Source organism: Heptranchias perlo, chromosome 25 (assembly GCF_035084215.1).
Source record: "Heptranchias perlo isolate sHepPer1 chromosome 25, sHepPer1.hap1, whole genome shotgun sequence".
NCBI classification, from domain to species: domain Eukaryota; kingdom Metazoa; phylum Chordata; class Chondrichthyes; order Hexanchiformes; family Hexanchidae; genus Heptranchias; species Heptranchias perlo.
In genome coordinates, this window is record NC_090349.1 from 11,564,212 (window position 1) to 11,577,725 (window position 13,514).

Here is a 13,514-nt window from a genome sequence, read left to right on the forward strand (position 1 = left end):
AGTGCTATCAAGCGGCACTTACTCACCAATAACCTGCTCACCGATGCTCAGTTTGGGTTCCGCCAGGACCACTCGGCTCCAGACCTCATTACAGCCTTGGTCCAAACATGGACAAAAGAGCTGAATTCCAGAGGTGAGGTGAGAGTGACTGCCCTTGACATCAAGGCAGCATTTGATCGAGTGTGGCACCAAGGAGCCCTAGTAAAATTGAAGTCAATGGGAATCAGGGGGAAAATTCTCCAGTGGCTGGAGTCATACCTAGCACAAAGGAAGATGGTAGTGGTTGTTGGAGGCCAATCATCTCAGCCCCAGGGCATTGCTGCAGGAGTTCCTCAGGGCAGTGTCCTAGGCCCAACCATCTTCAGCTGCTTCATCAATGACCTTCCCTCCATCATAAGGTCAGAAATGGGGATGTTCGCTGATGACTGCACAGTGTTCAGTTCCATTCGCAACCCCTCAGATAATGAAGCAGTCCAAGCCTGCATGCAGCAAGACCTGGACAACATCCAGGCTTGGGCTGATAAGTGGCAAGTAACATTCGCGCCAGATAAGTGCCAGGCAATGACCATCTCCAACAAGAGAGAGTCTAACCACCTCCCCTTGACATTCAACGGCATTACCATCGCCGAATCCCCCACCATCAACATCCTGGGGGTCACCATTGACCAGAAACTGAACTGGACCAGCCATATAAATACTGTGGCTACGAGAGCAGGTCAGAGGCTGGGTATTCTGCGGCGAGTGACTCACCTCCTGACCCCCCAAAGCCTTTCCACCATCTACAAGGCACAAGTCAGGAGTGTGATGGAATACTCTCCACTTGCCTGGATGAGTGCAGCTCCAACAACACTCAAGAAGCTCGACACCATCCAAGATAAAGCAGCCTGCTTGATTGGCACCCCATCCACCACCCTAAACATTCACTCCCTTCACCACCGGCGCACTGTGGCTGCAGTGTGCACCATCCACAGGATGCACTGCAGCAACTCGCCAAGGCTTCTTCGACAGCACCTCCCAAACCCGCGACCTCTACCACCTAGAAGGACAAGGGCAGCAGGCGCATGGGAACAACACCACCTGCACGTTCCCCTCCAAGTCACACACCATCCCGACTTGGAAATATATCGCCGTTCCTTCATTGTCGCTGGGTCAAAATCCTGGAACTCCCTTCCTAACAGCACTGTGGGAGAACCGTCACCACACGGACTGCAGCGGTTCAAGAAGGCGGCTCACCACCACCTTCTCGAGGGCAATTAGGGATGGGCAATAAATGCCGGCCTTGCCAGCGACGCCCACATCCCGTGAACGAATAAAAAAAAAAATATAGAGGATACATATTGGGAAACAGTGGGGTATATAGAGGATACATTTTGAGTAATGGGTTTAGAGAGGATACACTGGTGAACAGCTGGGTATTTAGAGGATACACACTAAGGAAGTGTGGGGTATAGAGGATACACGTTGGGAAAGAGTCCTCCTCACGAACATCTGGGGACTTGCGCCAAAATTGGGAGAGTGTTCCACAGACTAGTCAAGCAACAGCCTTACATAACCATACTCACAGAATCATACCTTTCAGCCAATGTCCCAGACTCTTCCATCACCATCCCTGGGTATGTCCTGTCCCACAAGCAGGACAGACCCACCAGAGGTGGTGGTACAGTGATATACAGTCAGGAGGGAGTGGCCCTGGGAGTCCTCAACATTGACTCTGGACCCCATGAAATCTCATGGCATCAGGTCAAACATGGGCAAGGAAACCTCTGGCTGATTACCACCTACCACCCTCCCTCAGCTGATTGAATCAGTCCTCCTCCATGTTGAGCACCACTTGGAGGAAGCACTGAGGGTAGCAAGGGCACAGAATGTACTCTGGGTGGGGACTTCAATGTCCATCACCAAGAGTGGCTCGGTAGCACCACTACTGACCAAGCTGGCCGAGTCCTGAAGGACATAGCTGCCAGACTGGGCCTACAGCAGGTGGTGAGTGAACCAACACAAGGGAAAAACCTACTTGACCTCGTCCACACCAATCTACCTGTCACAGCTGCATCTGTCCATGACAGTATTGGTAGGAGTGACCACCGCACAGTCCTTGTGGAGACGAAGTCCCGTCTTCACACTGAGGCCACCATCCAAAGTGTTGTGTAGCACTACCACTGTACTAAAAATGATAGATTCAGAACAGATCTAGCAGCTCAAAACTGGGCATCCAAGAGGCGCTGTAGGCCATCAGCAGCGGTAGAATCTGTAACCTCATGGCCCGGCATATTCCTCACTCTATCATTACCAACAAGCCAGGGGATCAACCCTGGTTCAATGAGGAGTGTAAAGGAGCATGCCAGGAGCAGTACCAGGCGTACCTAAAAATGAGGTGCCAACCGGGTGAAGCTACAATGCAGGACTACATGCATGCCAAACAGCGGAAGCAATATGCTATAGATAGAGCTAAACGATTCCACAACCAACGGATCAGGTCAAAGCACTGCAGTCGTGCCACATCCAGTCATGAATAGTGGTGGACAATTAAACAACTAATGGGAGGAGGATGCACCATGAACATCCCCATCCATGATGGCAGAGTCCAGCACACGAGTGCAAAAGTCAAGGCTGAAGCGTTTGCAACCATCTTCAGCCAGAAGAGTGGATGATCCATCTCGGCCTCCTCCCAATATCCGCACCATCACAGAAGCCAGTCTTCAGCCAATTCGATTCGCTCCACGTGATATCAAGAAATGGCTGAGTGCACTGGGTACAGCAAAGGCTATGGGCCCCGACAACATCCCGGCTGTAGTGCTGAAGACCTGTGCTCCAGAACTAGGCGCGCCTCCAGCCAAGCTGTTCCAGTACAGCTACAACACTAGCATCGACCCGACAATGTGGAAAATTGCCCAAGTATGTCCTGACAACAAAAAGCAGAACAAATCCAATCCGGCCAATTACCGCCCCATCAGTCTACTCTCAATCATCAGCAAAGTGATGGAAGGTGTCGTCGAAAGTGCTATCAAGCTGCACTTACTCACCAATAACCTGCTCACTGATGCTCAGTTTGGGTTCCGCCAGGACCACTCGGCTCCAGACCTCATTACAGCCTTGGTCTAAACATGGACAAAAGAGCTGAATTCCAGAGGTGAGGTGAAAGTTACTGCCCTTGACATCAAGGCAGCATTTGACAGAGTGTGGCACCAAGGAGCCCTAGTAAAATTGAAGTCAATGGGAATCAGGGGGAAAACTCTCCAGCGGCTGGAGTCATACCTAGCACAAAGGAAGATGGTTGTGGTTGTTGGAGGCCAATCATCTCAGCCCCAGGACATTGCTGCAGGAGTTCCTCAGGGCAGTGTCCTGGGCCCAACCATCTTCAGCTGCTTCATCAATGACCTTCCCTCCATCATAAGGTCAGAAATTGGGATGCTTGCTGATGATTGGACAGAGTTCGGTTCCATTCGCAAGCCCTCAGATAATGAAGCAGTCCATGCCCGCATGCAGCAAGACCTCGACAACATCCAGGCTCGGGCTGATAAGTGGCAAGTAACATTCGCGCCAGATAAGTGCCAGGCAATGACCATCTCCAACAAGAGAGTTTAACCACCTCCCCTTGACATTCAACGGCATTACCATCGCCGAATCCCCCACCATTAACATCCTGGGGGTCACCATTGACCAGAAACTTAACTGGACCAGCCACATAAATACTGTGGCTGCAAGAGCAGGTCAGAGGCTGGGTATTCTGCAGTGAGTGACTCACCTCCTGATTCCCCAAAGCCTTTCGACCATCTACAAGGCACAAGTCAGGAGTGTGATGGAATACTCTCCACTTGCCTGGATGAGTGCAGCTCCAACAACACTCAAGAAGCTCGACACCATCCAGGACAAAGCAACCTGCTTGATTGGTACCCCATCCACCACCCTAAACATTCACTCCCTTCACCACCAGTGCATCCTGGCTGCAGTGTGTACCATCTACAGGATGCACTGCAGCAACTCACCAAGACTTCTTCGACAGCACCTCCCAAACCCGCGACCTCAACCACCTAGAAGGACAAGGGCAGCAGGCACATGGGAACAACTCCACCTGCACGTTCCCCTCCAAGTCACACACCATCCCGACTTGGAAACCGTTCCTTCATCGTCGCTGGGTCAAAATCTTGGAACTCCCTACCTAACAGCACTGTGGGAGAACCTTCACCACATGGACTGCAGCGGTTCAAGAAGGCAGCTCACCAGCACCTTCTCAAGGGCAATTAGGGATGGGCAATAAATGCTGGCCTTGCCAGCGACGCCCACATCCCATGAACGAATTTTTAAAAAAATAGCAGGGTAGATAAACAATACACAGTGGGGAGTGGTGAACTGTGAAAGATATTGACTGAGAAATGATGGGGATAAATAGGATATACACCGGCTAACAGTGTGGTATAGAAGAGACACTGGATATACGTAAATAAGTTTGGCTAAATATGTGCATAAGACAGGAACAAAGTGAGGCAACCATCCAAGCATTGTTTTAACAGCACAGTTGCTGAACAGATGTTCTGTGGGCAGGTTACTGGTTGGAGAGGTGGGTCTTGAATTGCAAAGATATCAAGCAGACACTACAGTATATCGTCGTTATAGCTTCCATATTCATAGTACAGTTTATCCTGTTGTGCATTGGAGTTGGAAAATTTCAGTTGTCGATTGTTTTGAATAAATGTGCACTGATTTTAATCTCAAATTAATAATTAAAAAAGAAAAAGTTGCTTTTATATGGGGTCTGAACACATCACTCAGGATTGTCTCAAAGCACTTCTTGTACAGCTAGTCAATCTCCCACAGGTGTTGCACATGGGAAGTCAAGACCAAGTCTTCAGGTGAAGTGGGATTAGAAGATGGGAGATAATTAAACCAGGGTACACAGACCTAATTCAGTCCCCAGTTTAAAATCATACATTCTGTTCTTATATTTCTGATATAAATTCCTATGTCCACATTTTAATGGAAAATGTCTGTGGAAACCTGCCATGCTGTAATTAGCCCCTTTGCTGGGTTGGCAGCACAGCACCCACATTGGCAAAGGGTATCATTACAGCGTGACAAGTTTTTAGAGGCTTAAGTTTTCAAGTACAAACTTTAATAAAGACATTGAAAGACACACAAGACAATTGAATGGATAAATTTAATTGTGTTATTGTAAAATATGTATTTCTAAAAAAAAATTGGTTAAACCTTTATTTTGGACATTTGAAATTCCAGCCTTTGTTTAACCTCGAACAATGCAGCACTCCCTCAGTCTTTTCCTGAAGGCTTACTGAGGTGAACCTCCAGAAGGAGTGAACATTCTTCACGTGCACAGTGATTGTCAGCAGACTACTCAACTGTTTGAGATATCACACAGAGCCTAACCTCGGTTATAGTCACACCTACCAGCAGGAGTTACTAGCCAGTTATTAGGACCAGAAATCCCGGTCCTTTTTGTTTTGCCCTTTTCTAAACCAGGGGCACTGAATTTAATTCTAGCACCCTCACTACTGCACTGGCAGAGAACAGCTAACTTAACACAAACCTGGGCCCTTCCGGTTTGTACTGCTCCGTACCAAACCACCCGATACATTTACCCACTGGACCATGGAGAGTGTCTTAATTAAGTTCTTACTCAGGAGACTGTTCTTTGGGACTCTGTGTGGTGCTGAAGATTTCTGGGTCTTTGTTCTTACAGGAGAGGAACTGTCCATTAATGCGCTTAATCCCTCAGTGCCAGTTAAAACATTTTGCTTCCTTCCTATTGCCTGTAGCTTTGAGACCAAGACGACTCTGTGGGGGCCTTTTCTGACCTCAGTGAATCACATAATGGCACAAGACTCCATGAGTACTTATTGGCGTCTGATTACAGGACAGAAAACCACCCTTGAACAAGGTAAGAAGTTTAGACCAATGATGACTGCAGTGGGCAGAATGCTCGGCCTAGTGACAAGCTTGATAGTAACAGTAACATTAGGAACAGGAGTGGGCCATTCACCCCCTCGAGCCTGCTCCGCCATTCAATTAGATCATGGGTGATCTGTACCTCAACTCCATTTACCCGCCTTAGTTCCATTTCCCTTGATGCCCTTACCTAACAAACACCTATTGATTTCAAGTTTTGAAAGCTCCAATTGTCCCAGCATCCACAGCCTCTTGGGGGAGAGAATTCCAGTTTTCTACTACCCTTTTGTGTGAAAAGTGCTTCTTGATTTCGCTCCTGAATGGTCTAGCTCTAATTTTAATATTATGCCCCTTTGTTCTTGATTCACCCACCAGAGGAAATAGTATCTACCCTATCAAATCCTTTTAATATTATAAACACCTTGATCAGAGCAAAGGCTATGGGCCCCGACAACATCCCAGCTGTAGTGCTGAAGACTTGTGCTCCAGAACTAGCCGTGTCTCTAGCCAAACTGTTCCAGTACAGCTACAACACTGGCATCTACCCGACAATGTGGAAAATTGCCCAAGTATGTTCTGTCCACAAAAAGCAGGACAAATCCAATCCGGCCAATTACCGCCCCATCGGTCTACTCTCAATCATCAGCAAAGTGATGGAAGGTGTTGTCGACAGTGCCATCAAGTGGCAATTACTCACCAATAACCTGCTCACCGATGCTCAGTTTGGGTTCCGCCAGGACCACTCGGCTCCAGACCTCATTACAGCCTTGGTCCAAACATGGACAAAAGAGCTGAATTCCAGAGGTGAGGTGAGAGTGACTGCCCTTGACATCAAGGCAGCATTTGACTGAGTGTGGCACCAAGGAGCCCTAGTAAAATTGAAGTCATTGGGAATTAGGTGGCCCAACCATCTTCAGCTGCTTCATCAATGACCTTCCCTCCATCATAAGGTCAGAAATGGGGATGTTCGCTGATGATTGCACAGTGTTCAGTTCCATTCGCAACCCCTCAGATAATGAAGTAGTCCGTGCCAGCATGCAGCAAGACCTGGACAACATCCAGGCTTGGGCTGTTAAGTGGCAAGTAATATTCGCGCCAGACAAGTGCCACGCAATGACCCTATCCACCAAGAGAGAGTCTAACCACCTCCCCTTGACATTCAACAGCATTACCGTCGCCGAATCCCCCACCATTAACATCCTGGGGGTCACCATTGACCAGAAACGTAACTGGACCCGCCATATAAATACTGTGGCTACACGAGCAGGCCAGAGGCTGGGTATTCTGCGGCGAGTGACTCACCTCCTGACTCCCCAAAGCCTTTCCACCATCTACAAGGCACAAGTCAGGAGTGTGATGGAATACTCTCCACTTGCCTGGATGAGTGAAGCTCCAACAACACTCAAGAAGCTTGACTCCATCCAGGACAAAGCAGCCCGCTTGATTGGCACCCCATCCACCACCCTAAACATTCACTCCCTTTACCACCGGCGCACTGTGGCTGCAGTGTGTACCATCCATAGGATGCACTGCAGCAACTCACAAAGGCTTCTTCAACAGCACTTCCCAAACCTGCGGCCTCTACCACCTAGAAGGACAAGAGCAGCAGGCACATGGGAACACCACCACCTGCACATTCCCCTCCAAGCCACACACCATCCCGACTTGGAAATATATCGCCGTTCCTTCAGCGTCGCTGGGTCAAAATCCTGGAACTCCCTTCCTAACAGTACTGTGGGAGAACCTTCACCACACGGACTACAGCGGATCAAGAAGGCGGCTCACCACCACCTTCTCAAGGGCAATTAGGGATGGGCAATAAATGCTGGCCTCGCCAGCGATGCCCACATTTCATGAACGAATTAAATAAAAAATCACCCCTCAATCTCTTTATAGTCAAGGGAATACAAGCCAAGTTTATGCAATCAGTGCTCATAATTTAACACTCTAAGCTCCAGCAACATCCTGAAGTCAACCACATCTTCATTTCCAAGGGTACCAGCAGAGACTATGCAGTAGATTTTCACTGTTGGCAGTGGTGGAAACAGGCATCAGATATATACGTATGTAGGCAATGCACATGTACATACAGATTCACACAAACATGGATGTAGAAAAACATACACATACATGTGTGCGTGCAGAAATGTGCACATGCTTATACCCAAGAAGATGTGACACGTGCAAATAAACAAGTACACTCATGCACCTACATCTAAAGATATCCACAACCTGCATATACACACATACGAGCGTGTATAAGTGAGTGTACATATATGTAGCATTATTAAAGAAGCTCAGTCTGTCACTATCCTGTCAGACTGATTTGTTTTCCAATTGTCTTCCCATCTTTCCCCATCACTCCCTATGCTGGGCTATAATGGGTGATTCCCTGATCTTGCATTCCCAGCAGGAAGCTATGCTGTAAGGAGTGAAAGGGTTTGTAAAATCTCCCCGTAGTTCTTCAGGCACCGGCAAGCCTCAGGCACTTGATAATGGGAACATTACAGCCCAGTCTGATTCCCGACATTACATGTGCACCTTCCTGCAGGAGTTGCTGTTCGGCAAATGGTTTTTTTTCCCCTTTCCCAGCTGAGGCCATTTGCAGTGCTCTAACTTGCAGCCCAAGCTAAGACCAGCAAACTCAGCACAAACCAGGGATTAAACTGGGAACCATCCTATGTTATTGGCTCAATGTTGCACCAGGTGGTTCATTCCCCAGTGAGGCATTTGAGGAGCTGTACAGTGCTTGAAAGAAAGAAAGAACTTGCATTTATAAAGCACCTTTCAAGACCTCCTGATGTCCCAAAGCGCTTCACAGCCAAAGTGTAGTCACTGTTGTAGGAAACACGGGAGCCAATTTGTGCACAGCTGGGTCCCACAAACAACAATGAGATAACCTGTGTTACTGATGTTAGTTGAGTGATAAATATCGACCAAAACACTGGCGAGATCTCCCCTGCTCTTCTTCGAATGGTGCCGTGGGAACTTTTACATCCAACTGAGAGGGCAGACAGGGCCGCGGTTTAACGTCTCATCCTAAAGACGGCACCCTGAGTGCTGCACTGGGAGTGTCAGCCTAGATTTTGTGCTCAAGTCTCCAAATAAGCATGTATTTTTTAATATGTTTCTAGAGACGGACCGAGCTACAAGTACAGGAAATTGTCTTTTGTGATGTTCAGATCGCAGCTGAAATGGCTTCTGACTCCTGGACAGTTTGACCGTTGCTGGCACTCGAACAGGGGCCCTTCACCCTGTGCGCTGTATTCACTCGAACAGGGGCCCTTCACCCTGTGCGCTGTATTCACTCGAACAGGGGCCCTTCACCCTGTGCGCTGTATTCACTCGAACAGGGGCCCTGCACCCTGTGCGCTGTATTCACTCGAACAGGGGCCCTTCACCCTGTGCGCTTTATTCACTCGAACAGGGGCCCTTCACCCTGTGCGCTGTATTCACTCGAACAGGGCCCTTCACCCTGTGCGCTGTATTCACTCGAACAGGGGCCCTTCACCCTGTGCGCTGTATTCACTCGAACAGGGGCCCTTCACCCTGTGCGCTGTATTCACTCGAACAGGGGCCCTTCACCCTGTGCGCTGTATTCACTTGAACAGGGGCCCTGCACCCTGTGCGCTGTATTCACTCGAACAGGGGCCCTGCACCCTGTGCGCTGTATTCACTCGAACAGGGGCCCTTCACCCTGTGCGCTTTATTCACTCGAACAGGGGCCCTTCACCCTGTGCGCTGTATTCACTCGAACAGGGGCCCTTCACCCTGTGCGCTGTATTCACTCGAACAGGGGCCCTGCACCCTGTGCGCTGTATTCACTCGAACAGGGGCCCTTCACCCTGTGCGCTGTATTCACTCGAACAGGGGCCCTTCACCCTGTGCGCTGTATTCACTCGAACAGGGGCCCTGCACCCTGTGCGCTGTATTCACTCGAACAGGGGCCCTTCTCCCTGTGCGCTGTATTCACTCGAACAGGGGCCCTGCACCCTGTGCGCTGTATTCACTCGAACAGGGGCCCTTCACCCTGTGCGCTGTATTCACTCGAACAGGGGCCCTTCACCCTGTGCGCTGTATTCACTCGAACAGGGGCCCTTCACCCTGTGCGCTGTATTCACTCGAACAGGGGCCCTTCACCCTGTGCGCTTTATTCACTCGAACAGGGGCCCTGCACCCTGTGCGCTGTATTCACTCGAACAGGGGCCCTTCACCCTGTGCGCTGTGTATTCATGCTGTGTTCTTGCCCTTCTCTCTGCAGGGATTCGGGATTATCGCCCTGTGCCGGGAGAGCACATCCTCCTGCAGCTCGTCAGGCGATAGCAAATGCAAAATGAGCTGCTGTCCTCGTCCTTACCCACACATATGTTCCTGTGTCCGCTTTGCTCAGTGATCGATGAGTAATTCAGAGCCCTGATTGCAAGTTAAACAATAAAGAATTTTTAAAACAAAAAAACATTTAATCCTTAAGCTTTCGGGCCTCGACTTAGCAGCAGGTCCTGGATTTCGAGCAGGCAGTAACATTGACGCCCAAGAAGGAAGCTGACTGCTCGCCTCCTGCCGCAGTTGCAGGTTGGGCAAGTGTCCGATTTATTTAACCTGGCCGGCCAAGTTTGTAGCTATCGAGCGTTCAGTCTGTGCCTCGCACTATCACATCCCGTCCATGGGTCGTAATCTTCCAATTTTTAGTTCAGCTGTTGCTCCCACAGTGCGTTATTGTGGGTGAAACCTCACTCTGTGTTTCACCCACACTAAGGAGTGTGCAGTGGGCCAACCTGAACGACAGGTCCTCGTTTCTCACATGTTTTAAGTAAATTATTCCCCGCTCCCCCGCCCCAATATTCTCCCCTCCTCTTCTGAAAGTGAAGACTTGCTGGGTTACAGTTCCCTTTGTGCCTGCAGTCCTCTTTTACCTCACCCAAAAGGCCATTCTTCCTGCGTGCACCTAGATAGTGAGTGTCTGCAGGCTATTCAACTTCAGAGGGCATCAGCACCAAGCCAGACATTGTCTCGCCCATCGATTAACACGTGAATTTTACAACAGGAATTCCTGGTTAGTGAGCCAGAGTGCAGTCCCTGACATTTTTGTTGTTTCTCGTTGAGGGCAGTGTGACCAATTATAGCACTCCCACTGCTACCTCACCTCAACACAGACCAGGGCTGAACTTGAAATCCTCTGGTCTCCATGGCTCACGAGACACTCCGAAATACAGAACCCTTTCCCCACCCGACCTGAAAATCTCACCCTGACATTGAGAAACTACCAGCTGTGTCTCAATACTGATGCTTCTTGACTAATTTTTGTTTCAGCAACCAGCTGTTAGGTAAACAAGAGGTTAATGTTAGTGACTGTGTAAATAAACCTGGTTAATAGATGAACTGTTCAACTATTGACCGTGCTGATAGCACACTGGCAGGGGCGGGAGGAGGAGGCAGCTGAGAGATTGCCCCAAACCTTGCCTCGACACGGCCTGAGGCGTTGCAAACTTTTGCCAAATGCCTTTTGCACTGTTGCTAAATATTGTAATCGTGCTGTTTTGTAAAATTTAAATATTAAAAGGGTTTGTCAACTTCTGCCTTGTTTTGTTTATGTTGTTCTGTTCATGCAGATATTCCTCAGTTTATAGCACACTGCCGTCAATTTGTTCCAGATCATTACAGTGGTCAGTGTACACGCGCGGGAGGAAATAGGTGACCCTGAATTTGTTGGCCCCGCACGAGCTCCTCTCCCTCGTCTCAATTTACACCGTGTTTGGAACACCCCCCCACCCCACCAAGGGAACACCCACCCTCAGCTCGTTGTAAAGAGAGACATCAAAGCCAGCAGTACGAAAGAGTAACGAGGGAAAATATCAAAGAGGAAAAGAATCCAAAAATGCAAAATTGAAAGCCATCCCAGCAACACCAACTAATGTGTGGGCCAAAATGCAATCAAGACAACATAAAAATGCAAGAAATATATATCTTTAAAAAATTTACCTTCTCTCTTTAAGAGACCTGATTAAGCAGCAAATTCCTGAGCAGTCCACTCTGTCTAGTTTCTGTAGGTGAGGCTCGGGCTCTGGGAAATTGGGCCTGGGGACTTTATGACAGTATTCAGATATATTAATAAGGCCATGCACACTGGGAGTGCGGCCTCACCATGGCCCTGAATGGATTGTTGTAAAATTGGGTTCCCACGAATTGATGCCCTGGGTCAGGTCTCATCTCGGGGTCAGGCCTCTGGGCTCAGACGCACGGGGACAGGCCTCCTCTCAGGGTCAGGCCTCTGGGGTCAGGCCTCCTCTCAGGGTCAGGCCTCTGGGGTCAGGCCTCCTCTCAGGGTCAGGCCTCTGGGGTCAGGCCTCCTCTCAGGGTCAGGCCTCTGGGGTCAGGCCTCCTCTCAGGGTCAGGCCTCTGGGGTCAGGCCTCCTCTCAGGGTCAGGCCTCTGGCGTCAGTCCTCCTCTCAGGGTCAGGTCCCCGCTCAGTGTCAGGCCTCATCTCTGGGTCAGGCACCCGCTCAGGGTCAGGCCTGTGGCGTCAGGCCTCTGGGTCAGGCATCCGCTCAGTGTCAGGCCTGTGGCATCAGGCCTCATCTCTGGGTCAGGCACTCGCTCAGGATCAAGCCTCCTCTCAGGGTCAGGCCCCCGCTCAGTGTCAGGCCTCTGGCGTCAGGCCTCATCTGTGGATCAGGCACCCAGTCAGGGTCAAGCCTCCTATCAGGGTCAGGTCCCCGCTCAGTGTCAGGCCTCTGGCGTCAGGCCTCATCTGTGGATCAGGCACCCAGTCAGGGTCAAGCCTCCTCTCAGGGTCAGGTCCCCGCTCAGTGTCAGGCCTCTGGGTCAGGCCCTCGCTCAGTGTCAGGCCTGTGGCGTCAGGCCTCATCTGTGGATCAGGCACCCAGTCAGGGTCAAGCCTCCTCTCAGGGTCAGGCACCCACTCGGGGTCAGGTCTCCTTTTGGGGTCGGGCACCCGCTCGGGGTCAGATCTCCTCTTAGGATCAGGCCTCCTCTTAGGGTCAGGTGCCCGCTTGGGGTCAGGTGCCCACACGAGGTCAAGTCTCTTCTCGGGGTCAGGTGCCCTCTTGGGATTAGGCCTCCTCTCGGGGTCAGGTGCCCGCTTGGAGTCAGGCCTTCTCTCAGGGTCAGATGCCCACTCAGGGTCAGGCCTCTACAGGCCTCACAAATGTTATTCTGATGTTTTTATCTATACTAATACTTTAATATAATAAAAGACTTGCATTTATAGAGCATCTTTCACAACCTCAGGACATGCCAAAGCGCTTTACAGCCAATGAAATGCTTTTCAAGTGTAGTCACTGTTGTAATTTAGGAAATGCAGCAGCCAATTTGCACACAGCAAGGTCCCACAAATAGCAATGAGATAATAACCAGATAATCTGTTTTAGTGATGTTGGTTGAGGGATACACAAGGAGAACCCCCTACTCTTTGAAATAATGCTGTGGGATCTTTCATGTCCACCTGAGAGGGTAGACGGGGCCTCATTTATTGTCTAATCCAAAAGACAGCATCTCCGACAGTACAGCACTCCCTCAGTACTGCACTGGAGTGTCAGCTTAGATTTTGTCGTCAAGTTTCTGGAGTGGGACTTGAACCCACAACCTTCTGACTC

At 49.9% G+C, this 13,514-nt stretch overlaps 1 protein-coding gene across 2 annotated transcripts in view; it reads left to right on the forward strand.

The window, feature by feature from the left end:
- LOC137342017 (transcobalamin-2-like) overlaps positions 1-11,471 on the forward strand; it is a 38,309-nt gene extending 26,838 nt beyond the window's left edge. For both annotated transcript variants that reach the window (XM_068005610.1, XM_068005611.1), the window contains exons 10-11: positions 5,772-5,893; positions 10,163-11,471. In XM_068005610.1, coding sequence (XP_067861711.1) covers positions 5,772-5,893; positions 10,163-10,224 — 184 coding nt within the window. In that variant the 3' untranslated portion in view covers positions 10,225-11,471. The remainder of the gene's footprint in view (positions 1-5,771; positions 5,894-10,162) is intronic.
- Positions 11,472-13,514: the final 2,043 nt, after the last annotated feature.